Genomic DNA, 16,793 nt, shown 5'->3' with positions numbered 1-16,793 from the left:
TGTGTCCAGTTCTGGGCGCCACAATTCAGAAAGGACATGGAGAAACTGGAGCCATGTGTCCAAAGGAGGGTGACTAAAATGGTGAAGGGTCTGGAAACCATGCCCTATGAGGAACGACTTAGGGAGCTGGGGATGTTTAGCCTGGAGAAAAGAAGGTTAAGAGGTGATATGATAGCCCTGTTTAAATATTTGAAAGGATGTCATATTGAGGAGGGAGCAAGCTTGTTTTCTGCTGCTCCAGAGAACAGGACCCGGAACAATGGATGCAAGCTACAGGAAAAGAGGAACTTTTAGGAGGAACTTCCTGACAGTCAGGGCTGTCCGACAGTGGAACAAACTCCCTCCTTCCTTGGAGGCCTTTAAACAGAGGCTGGATGGCCATCTGTCAATGGGGATGCTTCAGTGGAGAGTTCCTGCATGGCAGAAAGGGATGGGACTGATGGTCCTTCGGGTCTCTTCCAACTCTAGGGTTTTTTGATTCTATGGTTCTAAGATGGAGACGTAAGTAAGATGCCTCCATTTTGTCGTTTATGTGCTTAGTTTCAGGCGCCCGCCCGCCTGAGTTTTATCCCCGTCGCCATGGTGACCGTGGGCGGCCCCGTCGCTTGCCCTGTGACGTCACAGTGGCGCGCCGGACGTCATCATTGGTCGGGGAGCGCAGGGAGGAGGAGGAGGAGGAGGAGGCGGCGCGGCCGTCGACGGATGTCTCTGAGCGAGGCGGCGGGCCTTCCGCCCCGATGCTGTTGTCGTCCTCCTTCCTGGAGGCAGGAGGAGAAGGAAGGGCTTCCCGGTGGGTCCCAGGGAGGCAGGGAAGGGGAGGGAGAGTAAAGGAGAGAGAGGTTGCCAAGAAGGGAGGCATCGAGAGGAATCAGCCGGGGAGGGGAGGCAGGGTCGCCCCGGAGGAAGGTGTCCCGGTCCTAAGGCCAGCAACAGGGACCCCGCCCTCCTCCTCCTCCTCCTCCTCTCAGCCGTTCTGCAGAACTCCCGACCCTTTCCCCCTTCCTTCTCCCTTCCTCTTCCTCCTTCTCTTCACTTCTTACTCCTCATTCTCTCTTCCTTTTCTTCCTCCTCCTCCTCCTCCTCTCTTCTTCCTTTCTCTTCCCCGTCTCTCTTCCTCCTCTATTCCTCTTCTGCCTCTTCTCTTCTTCCTCTTCCCCTTCTCTTTTCTTCCTCTTCCTCCTTCTCCTCTCTTCTTCCTTCCCTCATCTTCTTCCTCTTTGTCATCTTCTTTCTGTTCTCTTCCTCTCCCTTCTTTCTCCTCTTCCTCCTTCTCTCCTCCTCTTCCTCTCCATCTTCTTCCTTCTCTCCTTTTCCTCTTCCTCCTCTTCCTCCCCACAGCCCTGGGAAGAGAGGCTTTCCTGCTTGCCCAGCATGGGGCCGGATGGTGTTCTGCTTCCTGGGGCAACCAGACCTCTCCCTGCTCCATTTGCTGTTTTTGTGTGCCTTCAAGTTGTTTGACTTGTCCAGTGTCACCCAGTGCTTTTCCATGGCTGAGTGGCTGTTCAAACCCTGGTCACCAGAGTCGTAGTCCAGTTATCAAACCACTAAGTCATACCAAGCATCGGAAGAACAGCCAAGGGGGGGGGGAGGCCAGGAGATTAGAATGTGCACCCAGCAGCTTTTTAAGACTGCATCTACACTGCAGAGTAATGTTAGTTTGACACCACTTTAACTGTCATGGGCTCAATGCTGCAGAATTCAGGGACATGTAGCTTTGTGCAATATTTTGCCTTCTCTGGCAGAGAGCTCAGAAATCTAAAGTGCTATTGCTGTTTTGCGTGAGTTTGCACAGATATCCATCGTACCAGGTATTAAGGATGAGCATCATCCTTAATTTGTAAACTTAATGCCTTTGGGGCTGGAGAACATCTCCATGTTGGGGATTATAGACATATAGGATTGTCAGCATGAGCAGGAAGGGAGAGAGAGCCATAAGGAGCTGCATGAGAAGAAATCCAAAGGTAATGGGAGGATGGAATAACCAGTGGAGTAGTGAGCAAAGAAAATAACACATGAGCTGTTATGATGAATCAGGCAGGATCAGGATGGATCATTCCACCTACCATTCAGTTCCCACAATGATCCGGCCAGTTGGCTCTGAGAAGGGCACAAGCAGGCATGACAGTGGTACCACCCTCATTTCCAGACATAGCCATATTGTTTCTGCTGTTGGAGACAGTATATAACCATCACAGGTAGGATTCTTAACTGAGTGAGGAAGCGTGAAAACAGAAAAGCCGGAAAAGTCAGAACACGGGGAAAGGAACATTGTGTATTGCTGACTGGAAGAGGTTTGGAAGGATCCATGGCGTCTGCACAGCTTTTGTCCAAAGAGGCAGCTGCCTTCCAAAAGTAGTGAGAGCTCTGGTTTCAACTAACCAGCCAGACCTCTCAAAGTAGATATAGCATGAAAGCATGCGAGTTTAGATTTATTTCTATTCTCACATTTCCCCTTCTTTACCGAGGTGTATGAAACTTAGGTATATGAAATGAAACATTACACATGTCATACTCGGGGCATAGTTTCTTGTTCTGCTATGAACTTTGGAGAAGCAGAAAGAAGGCAGTCCAAATCCTGGCTATGTTTTCTCCTATATCCAAGACAAAATGGAAAGCCAGCCCTTTTTTTAGATCACCATATTCTTACATATTCATATGTTCTTGGATACTCGTCTCTTAATGCTGCATCACACACATGTGGAGTCTTGGGGAGCCTTTCTTTAGATGCCCACCACATAAAGAAAACCTTTTCATAGCATCACAGCATTGAGCCTTGCCCTTTCTAAGAAGGCTTGGCATTTACATCCCCCCCCTTCTTATACACTCTTGTGACTATATCGTTTGACATTTTACTATAGCTTTTAAATCAATTATAGCTCTTACACATTACTCTTTTTAATTTATTTTTATGCCTTCTCCAGTCTTTTTGTTCTTGACCTTAATATGGAGTTAGATTTAATGCAGCATCACACTTTTATGGGTGGTTTTAAAGTTTCTGTTTCATCATTGTCACTGGGAATTCTGTTCTAGGGTGGCTTATTCTGTGTACATGTCTGGGGACTTGGGGAGGAACGTTGTTAAAATAGATAAGGGAAACAGTCATTTTCCTGACAGACAACTAATATATGGTGATATTGTTCAGTTTTTAGAAAGGAAGAAGATGGAAAGTAATGCTGTTCTTCTGGAATCTAAATCCTCACCACTAAACCTCCTGAATGAAATGCACCAGCTACGTCTCCTTGGACACCTTTGTGATGTGACTGTGAGTGTGGAATACCAAGGTGTCAGGGCAGAGTTTGTCGCTCACAAAGCTGTGTTGGCAGCGACAAGCAAGTTTTTTAAAGAGGTGTTTCTTAATGAGAAAGGCATGGATGGACCAAGGACAAATGTATTATTGAATGAAGTCCAAGTAGCTGACTTTGCATCTTTTCTTGAGTTTGTATATACTGCCAGAGTGGAAGTAGAAGAAGATCGGGTTCAGCGCATGCTGGATATAGCTGAAAAGTTAAAGTGCTTAGATTTGTCAGAAACCTGCTTTCAACAAAAAAAGCAGATGCTTGAATCGGTGTTGTTGGAGTTACAAAATTTTTCTGAATCTCAGGAAGCTGAAGAGGACAATAGTGCCCAGCCAAGCAGTTTGCCTAAGGCAATTGGTGACACACAAAATGACAACGTAAACTATTTCTCAAATTCTTCACTTGAAAGGCCCAGGGATGGGGAGCGTCTTGAGGCTCCCACTGTTAAATTAAAGGAGAAGCTAGACAAGAAAAAAGAAGCGCTGAAAATACCCTGTGCCAAAATCAGGAGGGCCAGTGGAAGACTGGCTGGAAGGAAAGTATTTGTGGAAATACCCAAAAAAAAGTATACAAGGCGCCTGAGAGAGCAACAGAAGTATGCTGACGCTGTTGCTGAAGAGAGCAGGCTCTCCATAGACCACAACATGTGTGAAGAAGGTGGAAAGGAGGAGGAGAAGGAGAAAGAGCAAGTAGCAAACAGCATGAAGCCTGAACACAAAGAGTGTGAGGGCACCAGCGAACTGGGAAATGTGAATAAACTGGAGGAGGACAAAAAGAACCGTGGTGGCAATTTTACATGCAGCACCTGTGAAAGAGAATTCCTATACGAGAAGAGCTTTTTAAAACACATAAAGCACAGCCACGGAATTGCAGCTGAAATTATTTACTGTTGCGAAACATGCGGCCAGACTTTTGCCAACCGGTGCAACCTCAAAAGCCACCAACGACACGTCCACAGCAGCGAGCGCCACTTCCCATGTGAGCTCTGTGGTAAGAAGTTCAAGAGGAAGAAGGACGTCAAGAGGCACATTCTGCAGGTTCATGAGGGTGGTAGGGAGCGTCATCACTGCCTACAATGTGGAAAGGGTTTGAGCTCCAAAACGGCCTTGAGGCTTCATGAAAGGACACATACAGGCGACAAGCCTTATGGGTGCACAGAGTGTGAGGCTAAATTTTCTCAGCCTTCGGCACTTAAAACACACATGAGGTATGAACAGACTTAACTGGCCTTGTTAGCTAAAATCTCTGGGCAAAAGGTAAAGTTTCCCAAGGCAATTTGCCAATGGTCAAATGAGTAAACTAGGATTGGAGAGTCTAATAAAATTTTCAGTAGTATGTATTCTTGACTTCTTTGGAGAAGGGCTGATGCTGTTTTACAGACCCCTCCCACAATAATAGCCTCAGATTTTTAAAGTTGCTGTAAAATAGTTTGAGTAAATTGGAGTCTTTATCAGAAAAAACTGGATAAGACTGGAGTCATGATTCTATCAAACAGATTTTTTAAACTTCTAGAAATGTTATGAAATTCAAAAGAGGGTTTCAAACAATAAAGTAACAATAGGACTTATATTATCTGTTTTGGATAGAATATGTACAATGAAGAATAATGATCCTTGGGAATTATGTTGAATTTACATTCCCTCTAAAATTAATGGAAGATTGCATTTATATCCCTAAGCCCCATTTTCTGATTTGATGTGGAGCCTCTCACACATTTTATGTAGAAAAAAAGAATTAGTAACACTTGTAGATAGATTGTATCGCTTCAGCATATGACTAAGTACTCTCCTATACCAAAACAACAGCAACAAAAAAGTCCTATATTTGGGAAATTAGCATGTCAGAAAAGTCCTCCCTGACTTGTAGTCCCTACAGAAGGGATTTTGTTTTAATAGGAACATGGGAATGATCCCAAGTCCACCTGTTTTAATATTTTGGAAGAACCTTGAAGTGGTATAGTCATGGCACAGGTTAACACACAGGCACGCCCCAATGAGAATTAGGGAAATAGAGAAGTATGGCTTCATGGAATTCATAGTCACAGAATGCGTCAGTGGTCAGTGGCAATGATAACTATGGGGATTTCATGAAAGTCATGGAAACCTTTTATTGGCATGCTGCTCATTAAATGCTGGAAACAAGCAAGGTAGAAGACTTTATTGGGACCTGTTTGTGCCCTTCATATATGATGAGTAGTGGAATGGTGTGAGGGATGCAGTGGTTTAGTGGTTAAGATGCCAATTCTGATGATCAGAAGATCAGTAGGTTGGCAGTTCGAGCCCCAGGTGCTTCATGATGGGGTGAGCTCCTGTCACTAGTCCCAGCTTCTGCCAGCCTAGCAGTTCGAAAGCATTCAGTTATTATTTTATTATTATTAACCTTTATTTATAAAGCGCTGTAAATTTACACAGCGCTGTACATACAAACTTTTTAATTGGACGGTTCCCTGCCCTCAGGCTTACAATCTAAAAAGACACGACACAAAGGGAGTGGTGGTGGGGAAGTGGCCTCTCAGTTGCATGTAGATAGATAGGTACTACTTCTCAGTGGGAAGGTAGCAGCGTTTGGTGCAGTCATGCTGGCCACATGGCCACCAGAGCAGTCCTCAGACAACGCTGGCTCATCAGCTCAGAAATGGAAATGAGCACCGCCCCCCATAGTCAGTTACAACTAGATATTCATGTCAAGTGACTACTTTTACCTTTTTTAGTGGATTGGTGTTAGTGTAAAAGCATTCTTTCAGAGAATCTGTGTTCTCACTCAGTGGCTCTTGTGGGTTTTGTGAAGCAGGTGTAAAACGTGTCCTTCCTTGTGAGTCATCATCTTTCTTTTGGGATAAAATACCGTTCGATTTGCTGTAGCAAGCTGAAGGTACAGAAGCATGATAAACAAAAGAGTTTATGGTCACCCAGGTGCCTTATATTCATTTCTTAGTTCAGATGTTTGAGGTGAAGTCCACCTTTGAAGGGGCAATCCATTTCTTTGATGGTTAGCCTTTATAGTAACAACCATTCTGAAAATGTGTTGAAAGACTGTCTCTAGACTCCTAAGAGAGGGAATTACATTTTAAAGAGCTCTGCCTTCTGCAGGTATCTGCCATTAGAAAGCAGTGTTCAGTCGGAAAGAACCCAATGTGGGGTTAATTTTAATATTTGAGGGAATAAATTCAAATTTTGGTCTAAATCCAAAATTTAATCTCAACTAGAGCAGATCCAGGAAAAATCCAGGGGGACTTGGTTCATCAACACATATGTAAGTTCCATTAATTCAGCCAATCTACTGCAGTTGGGACTAACAATTAGATTCCAAAAGCTAAACCTCCCCCATGCCCTGTTTTGAAAACCAACACATTGGTGATTCATAAAGCCATGCTGGAATTTTTCTATTAGGATGGGGGTTGTGATTCACTGCAGCCATGTTACTGTTCTCATTGGTCTAATGTTGCTGGCTGCTTTATACAAAACAGTGAAAATCAGATACCTGAAATTAAAGGCATCTTAATGTTGATTCTCATTAATGCAGTTACATTTTAATAGATGTTTTGGTTTTTCTTGTTAAATTTGTTTAGATCATAGTAAGCTAGTTTAAATCGTTGTTGCTGTTTTGGCATAAGAGACTGGAGATGCAGAAAATGAAACTTTTGTTAGACTATCTGATTTTTGTCAGTTTAGCAATATGTTCCTTGTTAGGATGTAACTTTATTATACATCCCAATCTTGTCACCCTTCTATCCATCTGAGGCTTTGTATATGTAGAAGAACACTTCTGCCCACATGTGATCAGCTGTACTGGGAATTTCTTACACAAGTGGATGCTGCTCAAATCTTTTTAGCTGTATTCAGGTTCTTGACTGTTGGGGAAATTCCATCGCTGGATTGACAGTCCTAGGAGTAAGCTAGTATGACAGAGAGCAATTTGCTAGTTATTACATAGTGAAGAAGAAGAGTAAGAGCTGGACTAACTGTGATTTATATTACATTATCATTTCAGAATCCACACGGGTGAGAAACCTTTTGTTTGCACTGATTGTGGAGCAAGATTCACACAGAATCACATGCTTATTTATCATAAAAGATGTCACACAGGTATGAACATTGCTCTGCTTTTTTAAATGCCACCTTTTTCAGTGAGTATGTCATTTGCTGTAAATCAGTCATTAGGAGGTGACAAGTACAGATCTCAGTGGTGGTGGTTGGGAGTTGTTCCAGGGTCATTACTGGGTGGTATATAGATTAACACTTGTATGATAAAGAGAAGAACAAATATACGAGAAGAATTTAGCCTGTAGTTCAAGGGTGGGAAACTGCACTGGAGTGTGGCCCATTTCTGGATTGTTGTGGGCCACCCCACCATGCCAAACAAATACTAGATATGACATTGTGTCACTTCTGGTTTCATTTTCAGACAATTTTTGGATAGTTTGAGAGGAGGAAGAAATCAGCTGTCATAAAAAATGCAACATGTAAGGGTGGTAAAACAGACAAGATGGGATGGATGAGCTGGTTAGCACATGCATAGTGTGATTTTTTTTAAAAGTGTATGTCCCTGTTCAGGCCTTCCTTGAGTCATACCTGACCAGGGAATCAGGGGCTCCTCCATCTTAGCTTATCTGTTTTGAGCAGTGTGATGGTGCATGCTGCCTAATTGTTCCTGCTCAAGGTAGAAGCAGTTAAATCACACACAGAGCTTTACATTGTTGTTGTTTATCATGACTTCCAGACATGAGCATTTTTTTTCTTTTCTGCTTTATTGAGTGCAGAGTAAACCAGTAGAGATATTACCTGAATTTAGACACGATGATAAACAACAGAGAGAAACAGCTCTGTTGTGTGGTTAGCTATTCCTACTGTGTGCAGAGGTGATTGGGAAACCCATAAGGAATAAGCCAGGGTTTATCTAGTTCCCTGACATATCACTTGTGACTGAAACCAGTGTAAAGTTCAACAGTAAGTATAGTTTGAAGCGTCTCTTTGTTTCTTCCATTGTAGAAAATAATGAGTTTACGCTTTTCCTAATATCAGTATTTTGTTGGTTAAAAAAAAGAATCCAGTGTGATTTGTTTGATCTTCAGCTAGTTTAGAAGAATTTTGTCTTACTTAGTTCGGCAACTTACATTCAGTTTGCCAAATGTGCCTTCAAAAGCTCTGGCTTGTAGACTATATTCTGTCTGCAAAACAAGGTTCTATTTAAAGCAAGCTTGAGAATCATGCAGCCTTCTAGATGTTGCTGAACTGCCACTCCTATCAGTCATAGCCAGCATGACTGATGGTGAAGGATTGTGGGAGTTGCAGTCCATCAGTATCTAAAGAGCTACACAACCTGACCTCCATGTTAAGGATAATTAAGCCATACATAACTCTTGCAAGTAAGAAAAGCAACTTCTTTCCTGCTCCTTTAAATATGTACCAAAGGACTTAAAGAGTGAAAGTACTCTAGTTTCATGGGCAAAGCATTTGGAATAGATCACTTGTGCTAGTACCTAGGTGGCACAATGTGAATGCACAATGTGCAGCTCTGTGGGATTTGGGGCCATTTTCTGGTTGGGTGTTTAAGGGCTATATGCCTAAGGGGATATGGTTTAAGTTTAGGGAGAAATGCATGGAAGGTAATAGAAATTTCTCCTTAATTGGCACGTGTTAAAAGAGCAAGTTGTCAGATAAAGGAACATGGAAAGATGGGGGTTTCCTGCATATAGAGATTTTTAACTCATTATAGTATAATTTCAAACTTAAAATTAGTTTGGGAAACTATTACCTTTAAATAAACATACTATGGTAGTGTAGCACAGACAGTAGTATTGGCAAGAGTACCAATAGGAGCAGCTGGCTGGTATCCTTTGAAATGACTGCAGAATCAAAGTTTCTGCTGCCAGTAAAAGGCTTCCTATTTGAATTCCTGTGTAAAGCACTTGCACTGTTAGTGCATGTAGTTGTTTTAATTTCTACTGTTGTGCTGGGGGGGATCTCATGCATCCTGTGGGCTGCACTTTGCCTGCCTGCGATGTAGCCTGATGTACCAGCTTTGTGAAACTGCCATAGGTAGGCACCACTGTGATATTCCGAATTAACCAACTGCCAATGAAGACTGTGACCTTGGATTTCTTGTAACAATTGCAGCAACCTGCTTCCTTCTTTTCGTAGCTGTTGATGGGATCAGCAGCTAAAAGGATAAAATCATGAATGCTACAAGAGGAAAATATGGATGAGGCTGATTATATTGATCTTTTAAGCCCATCTTCTTGGTGGTAACACCTGCTTGTTTTTACCATCCATGACTGAAATCACTTTTTTAAAAATCTTTGTCCTCCCATTCCTATGTGCTATAGGGGAACGACCATTCATGTGTGAAACATGTGGGAAGAGCTTTGCCTCTAAGGAGTATTTGAAACACCATAATAGAATCCACACGGGGTCCAAGCCATTTAAATGTGAAGTTTGCTTCCGAACATTTGCACAGAGGAATTCATTATATCAGCACCTAAAAGTTCATACAGGTAAGAAACAGAAGCCAAGCTTGGAAAAAATAATTTATGAGAATGATAAAAGAAGTTTTTCTAAAGTTTGCTTGAGTTTGTTACTGATATGTTGAAATTGTTAGATCTCATCAGATGTCTAGTTCTGTTAGGTCATGTGGTTGGTGATACTGTGAAATGTGTGGCAAGAGAAAGGATTATAGGCTTGACCACAGATCAGATTAAGCCCTTACAAGTCACTCTTCCAGCAGCACTCTTAGTTTTTGTCAGTTGCCTGATCGCCAAGAGACCTAGCTGACTTCTTTCTTGTTACCTTGGGAAATTATCTTGCCTCTGTAATGAGGAGGCAGGTGTTGTCAGACTAAAATTCTGATTTTTCTTCACCAGGCCATGTTGGTGGGAGTTACATCTGATTGGAGTTAGAGCCCAGCATCTGGAAAACCACATTCTACTCTTATCTTTTCTTTCCACAATTACGCTGCTGTTTTTACTCTTGCATTCCACCCTTTCTGCCTGACTCATTCACTTATCTTCTCTAGCCTTACAAAATCAGATTAGCATTTTTAATGATTTCCTTGTTTCTGTGTCTCTAGTTGCCAGCTCACCAAGCTTTCAACATGATTGGGTTTTAACTTTGGAAAAAAGCTGCCTCCCACTCTTCTGTCTTCCATTCATACTCAGAAACCGCATAGACTAGCTGCAGTGTCTTCCAAAGTGTCTTAATGGTCCATATTAATTTCATATTTGTTCAAGTTCACATTTTGTTTTTGCTGTTACCTGCTTTCCTTTCACCTCTGGCTTATGATGACCATATTCTAGGGTTTTCTTGGTAAGTTTTATTTAGAGGAGGTTTGTCATTGCCTTCTTCTTGGACTGAGAGATTGTGACTTGGCTAAGGTCACCCAGTGGGTTTCCATGGCTTGGTGGAGATTTGAACCCTGGTCCAACACTCAAGCTACACCATCACAGTGGCTCAAATCTGTATGGTCCAGTTGTTGGTCTTGAACCTCGAACACAGTAAATTATGCTCTTACTCAGGAATTTTTTGACGGTCTTAATGGAGTTGTTGTTATTTATGTCCTGCCTTTTTCCCAGTTTAAGACTCAAAGAGGCTCACAATTAAAAAAAAATTAAAAGCATATTGTTAAAATTTTTGGCAGTTGGCAGGTCTCAAAATGCATAATATAAATGTCAGTTGTTTGTTTAACTTCTTTAAGTGGTATCAGATATGTAAGTAGTGGAATAAATATTGAGAAGAATGCAAAGCCCTTAGAATAACATAGTAGATTACCCGAATGGTTCAGATCAGTTCTGAAGGGGGGCGGGGGGGGAGGTGAATATTTTTCAAAATCAACTCTGTATTAAGGTTGGCAAACCTCAATGAAATCAGTGACACCAATTTGATATACCGGCTGTAATTTGATATTACTGATATTACTCTAACTGATCTTAAGGTGTAAAGCTGAAGATCTTGAAAATGTCCTTGAGTAGTTTCATCCTAAAGAGCTGTAATCCAGAAAGTCTGCAAGAACAGCTCATTTGAATGTCATCAAATAGTATTATATGTTCTCGGGTTACAGGTGAACGTCCTTACTGTTGTGATCAGTGTGGTAAGCAGTTCACACAGCTCAATGCGCTGCAGCGCCATCATCGGATTCACACAGGGGAGAAACCATTTATGTGCAACGCTTGTGGTCGGACATTTACTGACAAATCTACTCTTCGACGGCATACCTCAGTAAGGAGACTGTTCACTATACTATAACTAGCTATACTTGCAAAGGACAAAGGCAATGCACCTCAATTCCTTTGCCATAGTTACGTAACAGCAGCCCTCTACTGGATACAGATGTTGAAATCTCACTTGAGTCCTATTGGTTAATCCCAGCTAGAGTAGACCTACTAAATAAATTATTGAATAGTGAGTCAAAATCTAGGTAAATCCTGTTTATTCAGTGGGTTTGGTCTAGTTGGACTAACTTAGGATTCAGGCCATTGCCTGAAATGTACAGCATACCATGACTGCCACCTGAAGAGTTAACCCTTTTGATGGTTGGGTTTTTAATGTGTATGGAAAAAGCAAGAATGTTCTTTAGTGAACTGTTCCAGATAGTTTTCTTGGTTTAAGAAGCTCTGTGTGGTTGAGTTTGGGAGGCACATAATTGGAGATAGCCACCAAAACAGGGATTTCATGAATAACATGGCAACGGAGATTTCTGTTCATTGTGTGCTATTTTGGATTAAAATAAATATTTTTTGATAAAGGATAAGCTCCACAAAACAGTTGTCCATCCCAACACAAATTTTATAATTTAATTTGAAATACTTTTTCCATCCAAGTGTCTGTCTTCTCTTGCATTCTCTCCATGGAAATAGGATGCATAGAACAGAACTTAGAAATAATTGCCATAACTGTGACTTTTCACTCAACATAAAATTGTATACATTTATCTACATAGCAGAGGCTCTTAGTGAATTGGAAAGTTGTATAACAGCACTTTAACAACAGTGCCCAGTGTGCATTGGGACTGATGTAATGCACCTCAGTTCCTTTGCCATAGTTACGTACCAGCAGCCCTCTACAGATGTTGAACATTTTTGCAATTCTGATTCCTGCACATGTGAGTCCACTTACGAAGACACAACTCCCATACGGATTTTTGGTCATTGTAATGTGAGAAACAATCCTACTTTTGAGGACTAAGACATTATTTTAACAAATAACGTAACTGTTAGCATTGTTAAGATTCTTGGTGTGGTGAGTATCATTTGTAAACTGAAAGTGTTATATTTTGTGGGAGATTTGCCCATTTTTGTTGTTATTTTTTTTTTAAATCAAAATATGAATTGCAAGCAAGAAATTACTTTTGTTAAAAAGATGAATGTGAATGTGTGAGCTTTTTCAATGATTTTCAAAGTCTGGCATATAGTAAGAGGCTTCTACTCACCCAAATGTTTGCAGCCAGAAAGCCCCCAACCCCCCTTTTGATTAGTGGTGAATAGGAATTGTGCAGCATTCCATGTGTGTCTTCAAAAGGAGCTTAGGTTGGAGCTAAAATATAATTTTCATGGATACTCATTCTATAGCAAGACAAAAAAAAGATTACCTTGTTCTCAGGTAGGACTCGACTGAAAGATATCCCTGCTAATCTTGTTGGGAAGTATACCCAGAATAGCTAAGAAGGTTGAGTAAAATTCCCCAGCTCAGATCTCTGTGTATCACCTTGTTGGTTGAATTTCTTGTTCTGATAGCAGTTTAAAGCATCAAAGGTCAGAGCAGTGAAGGTGTTGTAAAATGTTATGAGCAGCCGCTGATGGATTTAATACGTGTTTGCTGTGTGCGTTTTCCAGATTCATGATAAAAACACACCGTGGAAGTCTTTTCTTGTAGTTGTTGAAGGAGCCTCGAAAAATGATGAGGATCCCAAGAGAGAGCTTCCTGATGAAGAAAATGGTATGACTCATTCCAAGATATCAGAGAAGTTGCTGTCTTTCTCTGAAAATGGGCACTATCAGACTCTGACTGCTGTCCAAGAAAACCTGACTGCTTTGCATGAAAATGGGTCCCCTTCCATAACCAACTGCAAGTTGGCAGGCACAACAGTGTCCCAAGAAACCCCCACTGCTGCAACTTTGCATGATCTCACAGTGTTGCACACCCAGACAGACTCACTTCAGCCACCTCTTCATACTTTGGTGAATATGGAATAGCAGCAACATCTAAGGGGAAAAAAAATTCAGCCCAGGATAATCAGTTTAATATTGTATATGCTGGCACCACCAGTGGACTGCAAAAGAATAACAAAGGCTCGTGGTGGGTGCTTGTCAGTGTCCTATATTTCCGCCAAACCAGTATTTCTGGAATTGTCTCTTAACTGAAAAATTCAGCCATCCTGTCACTAAAGAGGAACCTACTCATTTCCTTACCTGTCTCACTTTCAAGCAGGTTGCTGATTATATGGTCAGTGGAAGCTGCATTTCTGTTTTAATCCATATGTTTCCATTTCCTTGTTACAATAAATCTATTTGGCTATAGTTTTTCAGCAGTCCCTGTTGAAAGGAGTGTAATTTTGTTTTTCTTTTATCACATAATCAAATTTTGATTCCACAGTGTATGCCAATACATACAATACATACCTTTGGCTCTCCAAATGTTTTGGCCTGCGTCTTTCAAAAACCCTAAAGGCTTGTGGAGATGTTGTCTAAAACATCTAAAGGACCATTGGGGTCCACCTCTCCTCTAGGATAAATGCTTAGTGAAGGATTAATGTAGACTTTTTTGTTTTTATTTTTAAAAAGTAAAATGCGGAAAAAGGAATACTATTAAGCATGTAATGTACTAGTACTGCTCCTCTAGAAACAGTAAAATTATTCTGAAATGTTTGAAAAGCTACAGGTTGAGTCCTTGTCTGCCAACAGAAAGATATCTATTAGTGGAATACATTCTCCCACTTACCCACCCATCCCACCACTATCAGCCAAAATCTGCTATAGACAATTAGGAGAGCATCTAGGGCAGATTTTGAGTTGTGGAGATTCTGAAAGAGGAGGGGAAAGGAAAATTTCCTTACATTAATGAAATCTTCTCATATGACAATGGATGTCCTTTCTGGGTTTGTAAAAATTATGGAACTGTATTCCACTCCTTCAGTCTGCAGTGTGTCAGACTGATTGTACTAAGCAGTTTGAAGTCGATCTCAGATAACTTTTTACAGAATATTGTTTAGAATCTGTTTAGGAATTTTACTCTTGTGGCTGAGCCTCCCCTCCTCCACCATTGGCATTCTGCAAACTACCTCTGCTCTGTTCCTCCTTCCCTGTCCTTTTTCTGCTCCCATACTCACTGTCTTCTTAGGGATCTCATCAGCCTGTATTACAAATTCCCCATAGCCACAAGCTGTATTACATCCTTTGTCATAGGAGTATCCTTATCAGCATACATTCCTTGCACAGAAAGCATATTCACATATAACTGCACTTCTAAAGTGTCCTTCATTCTCCAAAGGGCATCAGCTTTTTCCCAAACATCTGATCCCAGGGCTCTATTTATTGGTATTTGCCATGGGATTATGCATTCTATTACTTTTCTTTGCTGGCATTATGCTTCTAAAACAGACAGCTACTAAATATTTAATATGGTTGTTTAAATCAGAGACATCTTGCTGTTTGTAATTGTAGTTCTCTTCCCATCCATCGACTCATTCTACTCTCTAATGGTTTCTTTATTAAAATTTTGCCTTAGCTTGATAAAATAGTATTTAAGTTTTGACAACAGCTTGATTTTTTCCGCTGAATATTCTTGTTATTTGGTATTTACTAATGTTTATACCAAAGGCTACACAATCTATAGTAGAATTCAAGTAACAACCAGACTGACATTCAAATAATTGTTAGCAGCCATTTGAAAAGTAGAGTGACTTAGATCACCAACTTAGATTTCTAAAGGTTTTACAGAATATGTGTATGAAAAGTTACTTCAGTGAAGCTTTAGTGCTGATAACTAGGAAAGGAAACATTATTGTAACTGCCAAAATCAATGGAGATAGGAGTCTTTTAAAACAGGATGCTTCCTCCATCAAGGGGAATATGGAAATGAAGGGTTACTTTGCTTTTGCTTCAGATTTATTGATATTGTGCCTTTTTATTTTTAAATTCAGGAAAAAAAAGAAGTGCCATATCCAAAGCTTATTTCAGTCTTGACATTCCATTGATTTCCTACAAGTCTTGAACTTGCTATTTAATGCTGGGAATAATCCTAATGTATTATATCATCCACACCTACAAGGGTTCTGGCACCACTCAAAAAGGGAAGTATGGCTTGCAAGAGCTTAATGGGATCTGATTTGAACTACTCTTTTTTGTCCAGTAGAAAAATCTGTTGAAGCGCAGTGTGTTTACCTTTGAGATTATTGTTACAGGGAAAGTTTTATAAATGGCAGAAGCATACTGCTTGAAAAAAACTCTTCTGGTTTTTTGCCATAGTAAGGAGCTGAGCTATAATGTTGGTTTCCCTGTGTCTGGTGCTTTCGCTGAGTTTTATCCAGTGATGTCCATCCATGAGTTTCTTCTGCAGCCCTCAACACACTCCTCATGTATATGCCAGAAAGTTAGAGGATTATCTGGAACAGATTTGGGGGAGCAGCAAAGGGATATTGGTTATCTCCCCCTCTTTTTTGTTTTATGCTCTCACACTGAGTACAACAGAGCCTCTTAACAGGTGAGCCTCTTCCCCTGCTCTGACTTGGCATCTATTATTTGTCCTGTCACAGCATGTGAAAGCTTTCAGGAGGGAGCAAGAAAGAATGACAAATAGGACTGTTACTTTGGGGGGAAATTACAAAAGCAATCCCAGTATATTAACAGCAAGTCATTCTTTTGAGACACAGGTGTTTTTCATCAGTTACCCTTCAAAGTTGTATTATTCATGCAGAGCATGCCCTTGATATTTGTTGTACGTTTCGGAAACAGTATTAATTAGCCTGATTTAGCTTACTCTAAAATGGATTGAGACAATGTGACCATCCAGGTGTGATGGGCTGATGGGAGTTGCAGTCAAGCAATCTTGGGAAGCTCACATGGCCCTCAGTCCTGTTCTAAAGCTTCTGTCCCTTTCATGCATAGCATCAATAATGATTGTAGGGATGAGGCAGAGAGCTAGGTCAATTGTAAAAAACAACACCACAGCTCAAGATAAAACTGCTGATATTTTATCTGCTGAAAAGCAGAGCAATAAAAGATCAGTCCAACAAATTTATTTCTTTATATAAACCCATTACTAAGAGCTTATTATCTTCTATTTTTCATTTATTTAATCCACTAAAAGGGATCTTTTTCGAGATTATACCAAGAGGTTATATTTACATATTTATTTTGTAAGCCACATGCTCCTTTTTGACTATTGAACTTTAATGACCAATTGCAAATAATTTGTAGTAAATATTTAAATCCTTATGTTAGTTCCTCTATGTAGGGATTTTTATTTTATACTGTATCAACATGTGAAAGTGGGTTAACTTGTATGAATT

General features: G+C 40.8%; 1 protein-coding gene across 2 annotated transcripts; it reads left to right on the top strand.

The window, feature by feature from the left end:
- The first annotated feature begins 700 nt into the window (after nt 1-700).
- GZF1 (GDNF inducible zinc finger protein 1) lies at nt 701-16,793 on the top strand. 2 transcript variants are annotated; one of them, XM_089477704.1, is made up of 6 exons: nt 701-790; nt 3,143-4,503; nt 7,287-7,381; nt 9,622-9,789; nt 11,349-11,506; nt 13,120-16,793. In XM_089477704.1, exons 2-6 carry the CDS (start codon nt 3,161-3,163, stop codon nt 13,477-13,479), a joined length of 2,124 nt encoding a protein of 707 aa, XP_089333830.1. In that variant the 5' UTR covers nt 701-790; nt 3,143-3,160; the 3' UTR covers nt 13,480-16,793. The 2 variants fall into 2 exon arrangements, with proteins under 2 accessions (XP_089333830.1, XP_089333831.1); XM_089477705.1 differs by lacking the exon at nt 701-790 and adding an exon at nt 1,697-1,808.

The sequence above is a fragment of the Sceloporus occidentalis genome, unplaced genomic scaffold (assembly GCF_023333645.1).
Source record: "Sceloporus occidentalis isolate IW3139 unplaced genomic scaffold, rSceOcc1.0.p SCAF_12, whole genome shotgun sequence".
NCBI lineage: Eukaryota > Metazoa > Chordata > Lepidosauria > Squamata > Phrynosomatidae > Sceloporus > Sceloporus occidentalis.
This window is presented reverse-complemented; position numbering and strand designations above follow the sequence as displayed.